Genomic DNA, 18,845 nt, shown 5'->3' on the forward strand with positions numbered 1-18,845 from the left:
CGGCTCCCCACTAGTTACTGATTGCCAACCCGAGAATGAACCATTTATCCTGACTCTCTGCTTTCTGTTAGTTAGCCAATCCTCTGTCCATGCTAATATATTACCCCCAACCCTGTGAACTTTTATCTTATGCAGTAACCTTTTATGTAGCACCTTGTCAAATGCCTTCTGGAAGTCCAAATACACCACATCCACTGGTTCCCCTTTATCCACCCTGTTCATTACATCCTCAAAGAATTCCAGCAAATTTGTCAAACATAACTTGCTTTTCATAAATCCATGCTGATTCTGCCTGACTGAATTATGTTTTTCCAAATGTCTTGCTACTGCTTCTTTAATAATGGACTTCCAACATTTTCCCAACCACAGATGTTAGGTTAACTGGTCTATAGTTTCCTGCTTTTCGTCTGCCTCCTTTTTTAAATAGGGGCATTACATTTGCAGTTTTCCAATCTGCTGGGACCTCCCCAGAATCAAGGTAAATTACAACCAATGCATCCACTATCCCTGCCACTACTTCTCTTAAGACCCTAGGGTGCAAGCCATCAGGTCATGGGGATTTATCCGCCTTTAACATAGAAACATAGGGCTCAAGTTTCGGCCTGAGTTGCTCCTATTTTTTTGGAGCAACTAGTTTAGAATGGAGCATCTTAGAAACTGCAATTCTCGGCATTTAGTTTGCTCCAGTTCTAGTGAGTTAGAATAGTTTCATTTTAGAAGAGATTTTTTTTCAAAAGGGGGCGTGTCCAGCAACTTACGCCTGTTTTGCAAGTTTAGGCAGTGAAAACTTACTCCAAACTAACTTAGAATGGAGTAAGTGTAGATTTTTGTATGGTCAGAAAAACCTTGCCTACACTTATAAATCAGGCGTAGGGAATGAAAGATGGGGGCGGTCAGGGGGGAGGGAAGTTTACAAACAATAAACACTTCACTTTTACAAATAAAGAGCCATTATCAATAATAAATGTTAAATAAATCAATACAAAAAAAAAATCAATAAATATAAGATTATTTCTACTCACCTACTGCAGCACCGGGAGCCCTCAAACAGTGTGCTGGGATGCCCCCCCCCCCCCCCCCCCAAGTGTGTGTGTCTCTGTCTCTGTCAGTGTCTCTCTCTCTGTCTCTGTGTTTCTGACAGCGGGGGGGAGAGGATGGGAGAGAGAGGGAGGGAGGGAGGGAGGGGGGGGCGGGCGTGGAAGAGAGGCTGGCATGGGGTGGGGTGGGGTGGGAAGAGGCTGGCCGGGCTGCCGAGGCTGATCGGGCCAATTCAGGCCGCTGCCGTCGACACTTTGGGTGGGGCCCGCCCCCAGAGAGATGCCGGGCGGGTGGGCAGACCCCGCCGATGATGGGAAGAGGTGGGGGGAAGGCTGAACGGGAGGGAGGGAGGTGGGGAGGAAGCTGAACGGGAGGGAGGTCCAGTCCGATCTTCGCCCGGTGAACCCATTCGGCCAGGGCTGGGGTCGGGCCCCTTCCACGCAGCCTCGGGGGCCTGGAGCTACTGCACATGTTGGGAGGTGTTGCTACAGTTGTACAGGGCCTTGGTGAGGCCACACCTGGAGTATTGTGTACAGTTTTGGTCTCCTAACTTGAGGAAGGACATACTTGCTGTTGAGGGAGTGCAGCGAAGATTCACCAGACTGATTCCCGGGATGGTGGGACTGACCTATCAAGAAAGACTGAATCAACTGGGCTTGTATTCACTGGAGTTCAGAAGAGTGAGAGGGGACCTCATAGAAACGTTTAAAATTCTGACGGGTTTGGACAGGTTGGATGCAGGAAGAATGTTCCCAATGTTGGGGAAGTCCAGAACCAGGGGTCACAGTCTAAGGATAAGGGGTAAGCCATTTAGGACCGAGATAAGGAGGAACTTCTTCACCCAGAGAGTGGTGAACCTGTGGAATTCTCTACCACAGGAAGTAGTTGAGGCCAATTCACTAAATATATTCAAAAGGGAGTTAGATGAAGTCCTTACTACTCGGGGGATCAAGGGGTATGGCGTGAAAGCAGGAAGTGGGTACTGAAGTTTCATGTTCAGCCATGAACTCGTTGAATGGCGGTGCAGGCTAGAAGGGCTGAATGGCCTGCTCCTGCACCTATTTTCTATGTTTCTATGTGCGCACACTGTAGCGTGCATGTGCAAAGGTCACGGCACTGTTTTCAGCGCCGTGACCTGGCTCCGCCCCCAACCCCTTGTGCTGCGCCACGCCGAGCACAAAGACGTCCTGAGGAGACCAGAGAATCGCAAGGTAAGTTTTCGCGCCCTTTTTCTTCCAGAAAGTCGGTGCATCTTATCGAGATGCGCCGTTTTTCCAGAGGGCGGAAACTTGGGCCCATAGAAGCATAGAAAGTAGGTGCAGGAGTAGGCCATTTGGCACTTCGAGCCTGCACCACCATTCAATATGATCGTGGCTGATCATGCAACTTCAGTACACCATTCCAGCTTTCTCTCCAAACCCCTTGATCCCTTTAGCCGTAAGGGCCACATCGAACTCCCTTTTGAATATATCTAACGAACTAGCCTCAACAACTTTCTGTGGTAGAGAATTCCCACAGGTTCACAATTCTCTGAGTGAAGCAGTTTCTCCTCATCTCGGTACTAAATGGCTTATCCCTTATCCTTCGACTGTCACCCCTGGTTCTGGACTTCCCTAATATCGGAAACATTCTTCCTTCATCTAACCTGTCCAATCCCGTCAGAAATGTTTATGTTTCTATGATATCCCCTCGCATTCTTCTAAATTCCAGTGAATGTAAGCCTAATCGATCCAGTCTTTCTTCATATGTCAGTCCTGCCATCCCGGGAATCAGTCTGGTGAACCTTCGCTGCACTCCCTCAATAGCAAGAATGTCGTTCCTCAGATTAGGAGACCAAAACTGCACACACTACTCAAGGTGTGGTCTCACCAAGGCCCTGTACAGCTGCAGTAAGACCTCCCTGCTCCTATACTCAAATCCCCTCGCTATGAAGGCCAGCATGCCATTTGCTTTCTTTACTGCCTGCTGTACCTGCATGTCTGCCTTTAATGACTGATGTACCATGACACCCAGGTCTCGTTGCACATCCCCTTTTCCTAATCTGTCACCATTCAGATAATAATCTGCCTTCCTGTTTTTGCCACCAAAGTGGATAACCTCACACTTATTTGCAGATCTGTCATGCATTTGCGCATTCACCTAACCTGTCCAAGTCCCCTTGCAGCCTCCTAGCATCCTCCTCGCAGCTCGCACTGCCGCCCAGCTTAGTGTCGTCTGCAAACCTGGACTGAGTACCACCTCCATTGTGATTGTGTTAAGTTCCTCCCCCGCTTTAGCCCCTTGACTATCCACTGTTGGGATATTTTTAGTGTCCTCTACCGTAAAGACTGATACAAAATATTTGTTCAGAGTTTCTGCCATCTCCATGTTCCCCATCACTTATTCCCCGGTCTCATCCTCTAAGGGACCAACATTTACTTTGGACATTCTTTTCCTTTTTATATACCTGGTTTTATATTTCATGCTAGTTTACTGTCATGTATGTAACCTTTATGTAACAACACTGCAATACTGCATATACGTAAGAATTGCACACCTTGAGCACAGCGGGTGAACTTGTGGGAGACACTCCTCACCTGGTCATCCAGGTATATAAAGGGAGGTCCCACGCAGGGTCATCACTTCTTGGTCCTGTGAATAAAGGTTCAGGTCATGGAGTGACCTTGTCCATAGAATGTGCCTTGTGTGGATTTGTGGTATTGTGTAAGGACTTTACATTGGCGACGAGAAACGGGAATCAGCGACGCACGAGAATGGCCACCGGTAGCACAGATGAACGGTACGGTGTTGGTGAGGACTGGGATGATTTCATTGAGAGGCTCCAGCAGAGTTTTGTCACGAAGGACTGACTGGGAGACGCAGCGGCCAACAAGCGAAGGGCTCATCTGCTGACCAGCTGTGGACCTAAGACGTTCGCGCTCATGAAAGACCTGCTAGCACCCGAGAAGCCAGCGGACAAAACCTTTGAAGAGCTCAGCAAACTAATTGATGAGCACCTCAAACCGGCGAACACATGGCCCGACACAGATTCTATACCCACCGGCGTCGGGAAGGACAGAGCATACCGGATTTCGTTGCGGACCTCTGGCGCTTAACCAGCCTCTAAGTTTACAGACGCCTGCAGGGGGAGATGCTAAGGGATTTCTTTATTGAGGGCATCGGTCATGCTGAGATTTTCAGAAAGCTAATTGAGACCAAGGACTTGACCTTGGAAGCGGCGACGTTGATGGGCTCAGACTTTTATGGCGGGGGAGGAGAAAACCAAGATAATATACACGCGCAATTCTGCCTCCAACATGGCGATGGATCAGGGAGTCAATATCATAAACGCGTCACAGAGCTCCGCAGGCATGCAAGGGCAGTTCGACACACCCTAGGGAGCAATAGACCCAAGAGTAAGTCTCCAACAGAGACAGTGACAGGCTGAACGGACATTTACGCCTCCCCAGTGGACAATGCGGCCCGGGATGGGGCCATTGACACCCACTAACAGGGTGCTCAAGAGCAGTCAAAGGGACATTCAGCGAGGAATGCCTTGTAACAGCTCTTTTGTTCACAACAATGGGAATCTCAGTTCATGCTGGAGGTGTGGGGGCAGACATACTGCCAGGACTTGCAGGTTTCAACAGTTCGTCTGCAGAAATTGTAACCTCACTGGCCATTTAGCCAGAATGTGCAGAAAGCCTGTAACCAGGCTAATATACGAGGCGTATGAACCAGATGAGGGGTCTGCGAGGCAGAATGACGTTTGGGGCAAATCAATGGGCGCTGAAGTTCAGCGGGTTCATGTGGCAAACATTCACAGCTCATATACCAAAAACCCCCCCCCCGATGATGAAAGTCCTATTAAACGGCATCCCTGTACGCATGAAGCTGGACACGGGGGCCAGCTAGCCAGTCACTCAAGAGTGTTCAACAATTCGAAAAGCTGTGGCCACTCAGCCAGCAGACCCAAACTAGAACGCATTGAGACGCAATTACGGACGTACACCAAATAAATCATTCCAGTGCTAGGCAGTGCAATGTTGGCGGTCACACACAATGGATCGGTGAACCGGCTGCCGCTCTGGATTGTCCCGGGCAATGGTCCCGCACTGTTGGGGAGGAGTTGGTTAGCGGAGATGAAGTGGAAATGGGGGGATGTGCACGCCATGTCATCTGTGGAGCGAAGTTCATGCTCACAGGTCCTACAGCAAATTGAGTTACTATTTCAACCTGGCGTCTGGACGTTCAAAGGTAACAAAATAGTGATACGCATCATCCCGGACGCCAGACCAGTGCACCACAAAGCCAGAGCTGTGCCGTATGTGATGCGGGAGAAAATTGAGAGCGAGTTGGACCGGTTGCTGAGAGAGGGCATCATCTCGCCCGTTGAATTCAGCGACTGGGCGAGCCCCATCGTTCCCGTCCTAAAAGCAGATGGCTCGGTCAGGATCTGTGGCGACTACAAGGCCACTATCAACCGGATGTCCATACAAGACCAATACCCGCTCCCGAGAGCGGAAGACCTTTTTGACATGCTGGCAGGCGACAAGCTGTTCACCAAGTTGGACCTCACTTCAGCCTACATGACCCAAGAACTGGCCGACGAATCTAAACTACTGACCACCATCACCACGCACAAGGGACTGTTTACAACAGGTGTCCGTTTGGCATTCGGTCAGCGGCCGCGATTTTTCAAAGAAACATGGAAAGCCTGCTCAAATCCATTCCCGGAATGGTCGTATTTCAGGACGACATCCTCATCACTGGTCGTGACACCGAGGAACACCTCCACAACCTGGAGGAGGTGCTACGCCGACTGGACCGGGTAGGCCTGCGACTCAAGAAGTCTAAGTGTGTGTTTTTGGCTCCCGAGGTCGAGTTTCTGGGCAGGAGGGTTGTTGCAGACGGGATTCGGCCTACCGAATCCAAAACTGAGGCAATTCGACAAACGCCCAGGCCCTGCAATACATCGGAGTTGCGTTCATTTCTGGGACTCTTGAACTATTTCGGGAACTTTCTGCCGAACTTAAGCACATTGTTGGAGCCGCTACACGTGTTCCTGCGTAAGGGTTGCGATTGATTTTGGGGGAACTGTCAGGAACAGGCTTTCAATCGGGCGCGGAACCTACTTTGTTCAAGTAAGTTGTTGACCCTGTACGACCCCCGTAAGAAATTGGTTCTGACATGTGATGCATCGTCCTATGGGGTTGGGTGTGTGTTGCAGCAGGGTAACGCTGAGGGCCAACTACAACCTGTGGCTTATGCCTCCAGGTCGCCTGCTCAAGCTGAATGGGGATATGGGATGGTTGAGAAGGAAGCACTCGCATGTGTCTCTGGGGTGAAAAAGATGCATCAGTACTTTTTTGGCAGGAGGTTCGAATTAGAAACAGGCCACAAGCCGTTAACATACCTGCTGTCAGACAGCAAGGCTGTCAATGCCAATGCGTCAGCTCGCATACAGCGATAGATTCTCACGTTCACTGCGTGTGACTACACCATCCGGCACCGGCCCGGCACCAAAAACTGCGCTGACGCGCTCAGCAGGCTTCCACTGGCCACCACTGAGAGGGCAGCGAAGCAAAGCGCTGAGATGGTCATGGCTGTCGATGCCTTTGACAGCGCAGGCTCCCCCATCACGGCCCGCTAGATCAAAATCTGGACCAACAGAGATCCCTTCCTATCCTTGATTAAGACTGGGGATTGGGTGCCCGCACATGGAGCATGCCCTGAGGAGGTCAGACCGTTTCACAGATGGATGGATGAGCTCTCCATCCAAGCCGACTGCCTACTATGGGGCAGCCGAGTAGTCATGCCCCAGAGGGGCAGGGAAGCATCCATCAGGAAACTCCACAGCGAGCACCCAGGCATTGTGCTGATGAAGGCCATTACCCGGTCACGTGTGGTGGCCGGGAATTGATTCAGACCTGGAACACTGTTCGCAGGTGCTCGACGTGTGCCCAGCTAGGTAATGTCCCCAAGGAGGCCCCGCTCAGCCCGTGGCCCTGGCCCACCAGGCCATGGTCACGTATTCATGTAGACTACGCGGGCCCGTTCATGGGAAAAATGTTTTTCATTGTAGTTGATGCATACTCCAAATGGATCGAGTGCATCATTTTGAATTCGTGCATGACATCCACCACCGTGGAGAGTCTGCGTGCGGTCTTTGCAACCCACGGCCTGCCGGACATCCTTGTTAGCGATAATGGCCCATGTTTTACAAGCTCCGAATTCCGGGAGTTCATGTCGGGTAAGGGCATTAACCATGTCAAGACTGCACCGTTCAAGCCAGCCTCCAACGGCCAGGCGGAACATGCGGTCCAAATCATAAAACAAGGCATGCTCCGGATTCAAGGACCCTCCCTTCAATGCCGCCTATCGCGCTTCCTACTGGCCGAAAGGTCCTGACCGCACTCGCTCACGGGGGTCCCGCCCGCGGAGCTATTCATGAAATGAATAATCAAAACTCGACTGTCCCTCATTCATCCAATCCTGTCCAACATTGTTGAGGGCAAGCGCCAGTCCCAAAACGAGTACCATGACCGAAATTCAGGGGGAGATGTGTAGAAATTGATGACCCCATATTTGTTCTCAATCACACTTTGGGGCCCAAATGGCTTGAGGGTACTGTAATAGACAAAGAGGGGAATAGGGTCATAGTGGTTAAACTTAACAATGGGCAGATATGCTGCAAGCATCTGGACCAAGTTTTAAAAAAAAGGTTCAGCATGGACACTGAGGAACCTGAGGAAGATCATGAGATGGTACTCACACCACCGCCAGTGAACGAGCAACAAGAACATTCAGCAGCATGCACAGTCCCTGCGGTCAGCCCGGACGGGCCGGAAGCACCACAGGTGACAGACACGCATACCAAGGCTCAACAACCAGAGCTCCAACTGCGGCACTCCACGAGAGAGCGCAGACCACCCGAGAGGCTTAACTTAAGATCCCAATAAGATGTTGAGGGGAAGGTGATGTCATGTATGTAAGCTTTATGTAACAACACTGCAATACTGTATATACGTAAGAAATGCACACCTTGACCACAGGGGGTGAACTTATGGGAGACACTCCTCACCTGGTCATCCAGGTATATAAAGGGAGGTCCCACGCAGAGTCATCACTTCTTGGTCCTGTGAATAAAGGTTCAGGTCATGGAGTGACCTTGTCCATAGAATGTGCCACGTGTGGATTTGTGGCATTGTGTAAGGTCTTTACATTTACTTTCATAATCTATCTTCCCTTAATAATTTTTTTAGTCGTTCTTTGCTGGCTTTTAAAAGCTTCCCAATCTTCTGTCCTCGCACTAGTTTTGGCCACTTTGTATACCCTTGTTTTTAATTGGATACCATCTTTTATTTCTTTAGTTAGCCAAGGATGGCTATAATTTCTTTTACACCCTTTCCTCCTCACTGGAATCTATTTTACTTGAGAGTTATGAAATATCTCCTTAAGTGTACACCATTGTTCATCAACTGTCCTACACTTTAATCTATTTTCCCAGTCCACTTTAGCCAACTCTGCCCTCATACCTTTGTAGTCTCCTTTAATTAAGCTTAATACGCTGGTTCTGAGATCCAACTTTCTCGTCCTGCAACTGAATTTGAAATTCAACCATGCTATGATCACTCACTCCAAGGGATTGTTTACTAGGAGATTGTTTATTAATCATATCTCATTACACAGGATGGTCCAGTGAGGCTGAGGTCTTCTGCAATGGCGGCGGGGCTCCCCTTAAAGGGGAGGACCTACTACCGCTGCTGCCATGTGTTTTTATGTCAGCTGACTGCCGTGTCGGCCCGACAATTATGCTCCCGGGTTTGACCGGGCCGCCAACAGGCAGCCTGGCACCCCTTGTTGAACGCCAAGCCATTAGCACGGTCGAAACCCTCCCTGGTGGCTCAGTGGATCGAAGTCTAAACATCGCGCAGGTTCTCCCCTTTAAGTGAAAGGGAGAGTCGTGGAGATGCGGTGCCGTGATAATATCGTCGCGGCTGTCACTGCACTTCCACCCCCTGCCACCAACTTCAGCTCCTCAAGTGCACTCACCGCCCCAACTTCTGCCCCCATTACGAGCAACTTCCAGATCAAGTGGGGAAAAAAAGAAAGAACAGGATTTCACTCAAGAGGCCACCTCCGCCACCGCGGCGGTGAAAGCACTCAAAACTGGTTGCGTGTGCCCCGATTCGGGCGGTGGGGGAATGCATGTCAGCCCTTGGATTCCAGGGGAATCAAGGGATATGGAGATTGGGTGGGAAAATGGAGTTGAGGTCGATGAGCAGCCATGATCTTATTGAATGGCAGAGCATGCTCGACGGGCCATATGGCCTCCTCCTGCTCCTATTTCTTATGTTCTTGTATTAACCTGTCTTTCTGCTATAATGGTTTACTCACACATTTCCCATTTCTCTCTCCTGGTTTAATTACTTTACATCTTTTAGTATTGCCTTTACCTGTAGAGCCGAAAGCACAATTTACATAGGATATACAGCACAGAAACAGGCCATTCGGCCCAGTCAGTCCATGCTGGTGCTTGTGTTCCACTCTAGCCTCCTCCCATCTTTCCTCATCTAACCCTATCAACATAAACGTCCAGTCCCTTCTCTCTCATATGCTTATCTAACTGCCCCTTAAATGCATCTGTACTATTCGCTTCATGCACTCCCTGTGGTAGCAAGTTCCACATTCTCACCACTCTCTTGGTAAAGATGTTTCTTCTGAATTTCCTATTTGATTTCTTGGCGACTATCTTATATTGATGGCATCTAGTTGAGTCCTTCCCCACAAGTGGAAACACTGGGGCCGAAATTGCCCCTTTTTGCGACCTGTTAGTGCCTCCGGAAGGCGCTAACGGGGTGCAATGGCCTTTTCGCCTGGGGGGCGAAGCGCCTGAGACAATTTTGGCCCCTCTGTCTCTGTATCTACTCTATCAAAATCTTTCATAATTTTAAAGACCTCTATTCAGTCACCTCAGCCTTCTCTTTTCAAGAGAAAAGAGACCCAGCCTGTTCATCCTTTCCTGATAGGTGTACCCTCACATTTTTGGTATCATCCTCATCAATCTTCTCTGCACATTCTCCAGTGTCTCTCTATCCTTTTTATAATATGGCAACCAGAATTGCACACACTACTTCAAATGTGGTCTATCCAAGATTCGATACAAGTTTAGCATAGCTTCACTACTTTTTAATTCTATCCCTCTAGAAATTAACCGTAATGCTTGGTTGCTTTTTTTATGGCCTTGTTAACCTGTATCAACACTTTCAGTGATTTGTGTATTTGTACTCCGAGAACCCTTTGCCCTATTTAGATTCTTATTTTCCAAGTAATATGTGACCTCCCTATTTTTCTTACCAAAATGTAATACTTCATATTTATCTGTATTGAATTTCATAATTATATGCCCACTCTGCAAGTTTATTGATGTCTTCTTGTCTACTCTACTCTCTCCCCTTTCATTTGGTTTATAATTATTATTTATACTATATTTACCACCTGAGCTTCTTTCCCCCCGCCCCCACCCCCCACCCTCTTACTAGTTTAAAGTCCTTGTGACTGCCCTATTTATTCTTTCCGCAGGACCCTGGTCCCAGCCCGGTTCAAGTGGAGCCTGTCCAACAGTACAGTTCCTTCCTGTCCCTGTATGGGTGCCAGTGTCCCATGAAATGGAACACCTCTTTCCCACAACATTCCTTCAGCCATGTGTTCACCTCCCTAATCTGCTTATTCCTATGCCAATTTGCACATGACTTGGTGTGACATGGCAGGATGATCTGTGAGTAGTGAGTGGTTTTGGGAGAGGAGAGTGCTTGGTGTGGTCCAACCAGATCTGAAGATGGATAGCTAAACCAGTTGTGCGCCAGATACACACAAGTCTGCACCCTTGGACTTGAGGGAGTGAATGGAACCAAGCAGAGAGATTGACCAGGATGGTAGAGAATAAAGATTTTTCTGCGGACAAGTGCATCAAAGATGGACATGAGGGAGTAGTTGAGCAGAAGTATCATGACAAATGGAGGGCCAAAGGCTAGGCTGTACTACATGTCCTTCTTTCTCTTGTATTTGCACTTTATTGAAATAAGACTCTTTACATAGACTCCTGCTCTAATTTTTCCCTGGGGTTCGAGACTCTGAAACATCTCACTCTTTCTCAATCTTCAGACTTTTAAAACACAAGCTTGGTGTCAACTTAAAAAAAAAACTAACACTAAAGAGACTTTTAGACCATTGGTGGGGTATGTAATAACACTTGGAATACATAGGCAATATAAGTACCTGATTAGTGTCCCAGGTGTTTAGCAGCACTCATGTGGGGTTTTACTTAATGAATTATGAACATGAATAATGGAACAGGCTAAACTAGTAAAATATATCATAGTGCCACAGTTACAACTCAATCCTTTGTATTTCAGATGCCCAACAGGATATTATGGAAACATTATGTATGACAGAAGAGTAGTACGAGGAAATACATATGCACAGAGTACCCTTCCAGTGGTAAGTATACAGAGCATAACTCCAACTTGACTAAGTTACTCAAGGTTATAACAGTCAGTTTAACAAAATAGTAGGGACTGATTTTCTTATACTTGCAGTGCATGCATTGAACCAAAGGATAAATTCTGTTACAGCTAACTATAGACAATTCCAGGTGTAATCTTCTCCATGTTCCATAGATAGTGCTTAAGGCCATGCTCAAACCCAGCAGCCTGTGTGAGCATTTAGGGACCTGCTCTTGATCCAGTTGGTCTTTGGTGTGAGGCTTTAAAGCCATGCTCCGACCCAACCGGCCTGTGTGAACATTTAGGGGCATGCTCAGACCCGTGTGTAATCTTGTATGAGCCTTTAAGGGATCTGGAGGAGAATATTGACAAAGAGGTAGAACAACAGTGAGACGATATTTAAAAGAGAAATCAATAGAGTACAAAAGAAATGTATTTCACTAAAAGGTAAGAACAAACGAGCCAAGCATGAGATGCCATGGATAAATAGAGGTGAGCATAAAATTGAATCTCAAGGAAAAAGGCATACACAAATCAAAGCACAAACAATAAAGGAGAGGATGACAAAGGGGAATAAAATGAGCTTAGGAAAGAAGTTAAAAAGACGATTAGGAAGGAAAAGAGAAAATATGAAAGGAAGTATCAGAATATAAAAAGAAATATCAAAGGATTCCATAGGCACATAGTAACTTAAGAAAAATTTGGATAGGGATAGGGGCACTAAGGGATGAGCAAGATAAACTCTCAGGAGATTATACTGCAATGGCAGGGATACAGAATAGATGTTTTCACTGAGGGGGCTAAAAAAACAGGAATATTACAACAATTAAGATAGAAAGGAGATACAAGACAAACTTTAGGACAAAGCCTGGCTTCAGGTGGATTGCACTTGCAGATACTTAAAGAAACTAGCAGAGCAGAGACACTAGAATCCATATATAAAAATTCAGCAGAAAAAGGAATAATGCCAAAGGACTGGCGAACAGCAAATATAATTCCTATCTTCCAAAAGGGAGATAGAACTAATCCAGGAAATGATAGACCAGTTAGATAAACATCAGTGGCAGGAAGTATACTAGAATCTTTGCTAAACGATCAGATAATAAAACATCTAGAGATGGAGAATATCATTTTAAAAAACGTCAGTATAGATTTCTAAAAGGTCGGTCATGTTTAACTAATCTTACAGAATTCTTTGAAGAAATAATAGCAATAGTAGATAAGAGTAATGCAGTTGTGGTAAACGTAGACTTTCAAAAGGCCTTTGATCAGGTTCCACGTAGGAGACTTGACAAAAGTCAGGGCATGTGCAATTTGGGGCCAGGTCGCAGAATGGATAAAGGATGGCTACAAAATAAAAAAACAGAGGGTAGAAGTTGAAAGAAGTTCCTCGACTGGCAGAAAGTGGGAAATGGTGTGCTGGAGCCACTGTTGTTCACCATATACATAAATGATTTGGACTCAGAAATTGGAGTTATGGTGTCGAATTTTGCAGATGATACTAAATTCGGGATTAAAGTTAATAATAGCGCAAAATATAAAAACAAATAGCAAGAGTTTCTATAGGTATAGGAAAAGGATGGCTAAAGTAAATGTTGGTCCCTTAGAGGATGAGACCGGGAAATTAGTAATGGGAAACATGGAGATGGCAGAAACTCTGAACAAATATTTTGTATCACTCTTTACGGCAGAGGATACTAATAATAATCCAACAGTGGATAGTCTAGGGGCTATGGAGGGGAGGAACTTACCACAATCACAATCACGAAGGAGGTGGAACTCAGTAAGATAATGGGACTAAAGGCAGATAAATCCCCTGGACCTGATGGCATGCATCCTCGGGTCTTAAGAGAAGTAGCGACAGATTGTGGATGCATTGGTTGTAATTTACCAAAATTCCCTGTATTCTGGGGAAGTCCCAGCAGATTGGAAAACTGCAAATGTAACACCCCTATTTAAAAAAGGAGGCAGACAAAAAGCAGGAAACGATAGACCAGTTAGCCTAACATCTGTGGTTGGGAAAATGTTGCAATCCATTATTAAAGAAGCAGTAGCAGGACATTTGGAAAAGCAAAATTCGGTCAGGCAGAGTCAGCATGGATTTATGAAAGGGAAATCATGTTTGAAAAAATTGCTGGAGTTCTTTGAGGATGTAACGAACAGGGTGGCTAAAGGGGAACCAGTGGATATGGTGTACTTGGACTTCCAGCAGGCATTTGACAAGGTGCCACATAAAAGGTTACTGCACAAGATAAAAGTTCACTGGGTTGGGGATAATATATTAGCATGGATAGAGGATTGGCTAACTAACAGAACAGAGAGCCGGGATAAATGGTTCATTCTCTGGTTGGCAACCAGTAACTAGTGGGGTGCCGCAGGGATCAGTGCTGGGGCCCCAACTATTTACAATCTATATTAACGACTTGGAAAAAAGGACCAAGTGTAACGTAGTCAAGTTTGCTGATGATACAAAGATGGGAGGAAAAGCAATGTGTGAGGAGGACACAAAAAAAATCTGCAAAAAGACAGACAGGCTACGTGATTGGGCAAAAATTTGGCAGATGGAGTATAATGTTGGAAAGTGTGAGGTCATGCCCTCTGGTAGAAAACATCAAACAGCAAGTTATTATTTAAATGGAGAAAAATTGCAAAGTGCCGCAGTACAGCGGGATCTGGGGGTACTTGTGCATGAAACACAAAAGGATAGTATGCAGGTACAGCAAGTGATCAGGAAGGCCAATGGTATCTTGGCCTTTATTGCAAAGGGGATGGAGTATAAAAGCAGGGAAGTCTTGCTACAGCTATATAAGGTGTTGGTGAGGCCACACCTGGAATACTGCATGCAATTTTGGTTTCCATATTTACGAAAGGATATACTTGCTTTGGAGGCAGTTCAGAGAAAGTTCACTGGGTTGATTCCGGGGCCAAGGGGGTTGACTTATGAGGAAAGCTTGAGGTTGGTTGGGCCTCTTCTCATTGGAATTCAGAAGAATGAGAGGTCATCTTATCGAAACGTATAAGGTTATGAAGGGGCTTGACAAGGTGGATGCAGAGAGGATGTTTCCACTGATTGAGGAGACTAGAACTAGAGGGCACGATCTTAGAATAAGGGGCCACCCATTTAAAACCGGGATGAGGAGGAATTTCTTCTTTGAGGGTTGTCAATCTGGAATTTGCTGCCTCAGAGAGCTGTGGAAGCTGGGACATTGAATAAATTTAAGACCGAAATAGACAGTTTCTTAAACGATAAGGGGTTATGGGGAGTAGGCGGGGAAGTGGAGCTGAGTCCATGATCAGATAAGCCATGATCTTATTGAATGGCGGAGCAGGCTCGAGGGGCCATATGGCCTACTCCTGTTCCTATTTCTTATGTTTTTATATGGAGGACTGCACCAAAATACAGGAAGAGATAAACAGGCTTGCAGAGTGGGCGGATAAATAGCAAACAGAATTCAATATAGTGAAGTGAAAGGTAGTTCATTTTGGTGAGGGGAATAGGATGCCACTTATTAATTTGGAAGGTAAAAAATGAAATGGGGAAGAGGAGCATAAATATCTGGGAATAACATAAATCACTAAAAGTAGCAACACGGAAGAGATGATAAGGCCATAAAGAGTGCAAACAAAGTTTAGGGGTTAATTTCTAGAGGAAAAGAATACAAAAGCAGGGAAGTAATTTTTTTTAATAGAACCTTGGTTAGACCACGTTTGGAATACAGTTTGCAGTTCTGGTCTCAATGCTGCAAAAAGGACATTGAAGTACTGAAAGTACAGAAAATATTACAAGGATTGAGAAGATGCAACTATCAAGAAAGATTCAGCAGAACTTTATGATGGAGTTCAATAGGGTGGATGTGGAGAACCATTTTCACTTGTGGGCGAGGCTAGAACAATGAGGCATAAATATAAGATGGTCACTTAGCGAATAAGTAAAGAATTTATGAGGAACTTCTTTACACAGTGCTGAGAGTGTGCAGCTCGCGGCCACAAGGGGTGGGTGGAGCAGGCAGCATTGATGCATTTCAGGGGAGACTTGATGCATACATGAAGGAGCTGGGTATAGAGGGATGTGGGGGAAGGATGGGAAGCGGTAATTAGAGTGGGAGGAGGCTCGTGTGGTGTATAATTACCAGCATAGACCAATTGGACCAAATGGCCTGTTTCTGCATGTATATTCGATGTAATTTTATGTATGTATGTTTTTGACTGAGTTGAGTTCATTATAGAAAGGATATAAAATCAATGGAAAAGATACACCATAGATTCACCGAATGTTACATGGGATAATCCGTTCCAGTTATGAAGGAAGACTTGAGAAGGTGATCTGATAGGGGTCTTCAAGATTATGAAGGGTCATTATAAGATAAATAGTGATAGTTTCCACTGGTCAGTAAGTCAATACTAAGGTATAAATTTAAGATGATCAGAAAAAGAATTAAAAAACGGGCTAGAAAATAAAATGGCACAGATGGTGGTTAGAATATACAATTCTCTCGCACACACTCCAGTTAAGGTCGTATACAAGATCAGCATCACCCCTTTGTGCTTGTTTTCAATGCTTTTTTGGTAGCATATTTTTTTAAAATGGAATACACAGCTTTAAAAATGTGTTTTTCATATCATACCAAACCCATAGACAGCCCAGCCTGACCCTATTGAGATCCAGCGACAGCAAGAAATTCATAGGAGGGCAGTTGCCCGAAGACGAGCCAAAGCACAGCTGCGAACCACAACACCACATCCTGTGGAGGGCAGGCTACACACCGAGGTGCAAACAGGTATGATTAGTAGGGATCAGTGTTCAAAATGGCATTTACTCCCCTCTCTTTCAAGCCCACTGCTTTCAGTTTCAATGCTACCATAATTGTAAAATGCTAGATTTCACACTGAGGTGTAGAATATAGTTTCTTGAGTAAAGTTTGTTACTTCTGCCAGTCAGGAGATCTTCTGTTCTTCAGTGTTACGGAAGACTTGTATGGAATGCTGATGGTCCAAGTAGAATATATTTGCGCCTGTTTCTGAATGTTTCAATCTTGTAGCACACAGGAAGAAAAATACTTCAAAATGTAAATCTCTAAGAGGACGAGAAGGCCTCCCAAGCTCAATGTGAGTCGGAAGTTTTATAAGAACAGTAGCAACACCAATTTCTCAGCATTGGGGATGGTCCTGACATCTGGCAACACTGAAAAGAGGATGACGTCTCAGTGTTGTATGTGGTCCTGGAAGCAGTTGGATGGGGGAGGGCAGATTTGGAGACCACGGGAAAGGGAAATTTAAAAACACTGGAATGGATCTTGGGATTTGAGGTCACTTGAATAGGAGTCCTGAAATCACATAGGGAGAGAAATGTCACAGTCTGGGAGCATTGGGTATTCTGATCTAGGACCATTAGGAATGTTATCCAAGGGTTTGTGAGCACCAAGAATCTGAGAGTTAGGGGTGGAGAGTCTGCAAAGGAGAGTCCTGAGAATCAGCAAAACTAGGGAAGGGGTCTCCGAGCATTGGGGACTAAAGTCTGACAGTATTGAAGGAGTTGTTGGGATCTGGCAGTCGTGACAAACTTGATGGCCCTTAATTTACAGTCAGCAGCGATGCCAGGACATGAGAACATAAGAAATAGGAGCAAGCCATTTGGCCTCTCGAGCCTGCTCTGCCATTCAATTAGATCATAGCTGATCTGATCCTGGCTTCAACTCCACTTCCCTGCCCACTCCCCATAAGCCTTGACTCCCTTATCATTCAAAAACCTGTCTACCTTCACCTTAAATATATTCAATGACACAGCCTCCACAGCACTCTGGGGCAGAGAATTCCAAAGATTCACAACCCTCAGAAGAAATTCCTCCACATTTCCATTTTAAATGGGCGACCCCTTATTCTGAAACTGTGCCCACTTGTTCTAGATTCCCCCACAAGGGGAAACATGCTCTCTGCATCTACCCTGTCAAGCCCCCTCAGAATCTTATATGTTTCAATAAGCTCACCTCTCATTCTTCTAAACTCCAATGAGTATAGGCCCAACCTGCTCAATCTTTCATAGAAAATAGGTGCAGGAATAGGCCATTCAGCCCTTCGAGCCTGCACCACCATTCAATATGATCATGGCTGATCATGCAACTTTAGTACCCCATTCCTGCTTTCTCTCCATACCCCTTGATCCCTTTAGCCGTAAGGGCCATATCTAACTCCCTTTTGAATATATCGAACGAACTGGCCTCAACAACTTTCTGCGGTAGAGAATTCCACAGGTTCACAATTCTCTGCGTGAAGAAATTTCTCCTCATCTTGGTCCTAAATGGCTTACCCCTTATCCTTAGACTGTGACCCCTGGTTCTGGACATCCCAACATCGGGAACATTCTTCCTGCATCTAACCTGTCCAATCCCGTCAGAATTTTAAATGTTTCTATGAGATCCCCTCTCGTTCTTCTAAATTCCAGTAAATATAAACCTAGTCAATCCAGTCTTTCTTCATATGTCAGTCCTGCCATCCTGGGAATCAATCTGGTGAACCTTCGCTGCACTCCCTCAATAGCAAGAATGTCCTTCCTCAGATTAGGAGATCAAAACTGTATACAATATTCAAGGTGTGGCCTCACCTCGGCCCTGTACAACTGCAATACGACCTCCCTGCTCCTATACTCAAATCCTCTCGCTATGAAGGCCAACATGCATTTGCATTCTTCACTGCCTGCTGTACCTGCATGCCAACTTTCAATGACTGATGCAGCATGACACCCAGGTCTCGTTGCACCTCCCCTTTTCCTAATCTGTCACCATTCAGATAATATTCTGCCTTCCTGTTTTTTCCACCAAAGTGGATAACCTCACATTTATCTACATTATACTGCATCTGCCATGCATTTGCACATTCACTTAACCTGTCCAAGACCCTGCAGCCTCTTAGCATACTCCTCACAGCTCACACTGCCACCCAACTTAGTGTCATCTGCAAACTTGGAGATATTACATTCAATTCCTTCGTCTAAATCATTAATGTATATTGTAAATAGCTGGGGTCCCAGCACTGAACCTTGCGGTACCCCACTAGTCATTGCCTGCCATTCTGAAAAGAACCTGTTTATTCCTACTATCTGCTTCCTCCCTGCCTGTGAATGTTTAAAAATGTATAGAGCCATTGAAGTTGAGAACGTGGGAATTGTATAGGGACAGTATAAGCTAACAAAGAATTCATGGAGGAATAGCCATGACATCTCAGACTCGAGACTGCGAAATGTTACAACACTAACACATATTGAAACAAAACCCACAGCTTGCAGAAAAACCTCAAGGTCTTATTAAATCATGTTATTAACCTGAA

The 18,845-nt window shown here is 45.9% G+C and overlaps 1 protein-coding gene across 2 annotated transcripts in view; it reads left to right on the forward strand.

Annotated features, from left to right (window-relative positions):
* The window catches only part of LOC139272661 (radial spoke head protein 3 homolog), an 85,908-nt gene that overhangs the window by 4,591 nt on the left and 62,472 nt on the right, over positions 1–18,845 (forward strand). For both annotated transcript variants that reach the window (XM_070888745.1, XM_070888744.1), the window contains exons 2-3: positions 11,436–11,520; positions 16,162–16,303. In XM_070888745.1, coding sequence (XP_070744846.1) covers positions 11,436–11,520; positions 16,162–16,303 — 227 coding nt within the window. The remainder of the gene's footprint in view (positions 1–11,435; positions 11,521–16,161; positions 16,304–18,845) is intronic.

Source organism: Pristiophorus japonicus, chromosome 9 (assembly GCF_044704955.1).
Source record: "Pristiophorus japonicus isolate sPriJap1 chromosome 9, sPriJap1.hap1, whole genome shotgun sequence".
Taxonomy (NCBI): domain Eukaryota; kingdom Metazoa; phylum Chordata; class Chondrichthyes; family Pristiophoridae; genus Pristiophorus; species Pristiophorus japonicus.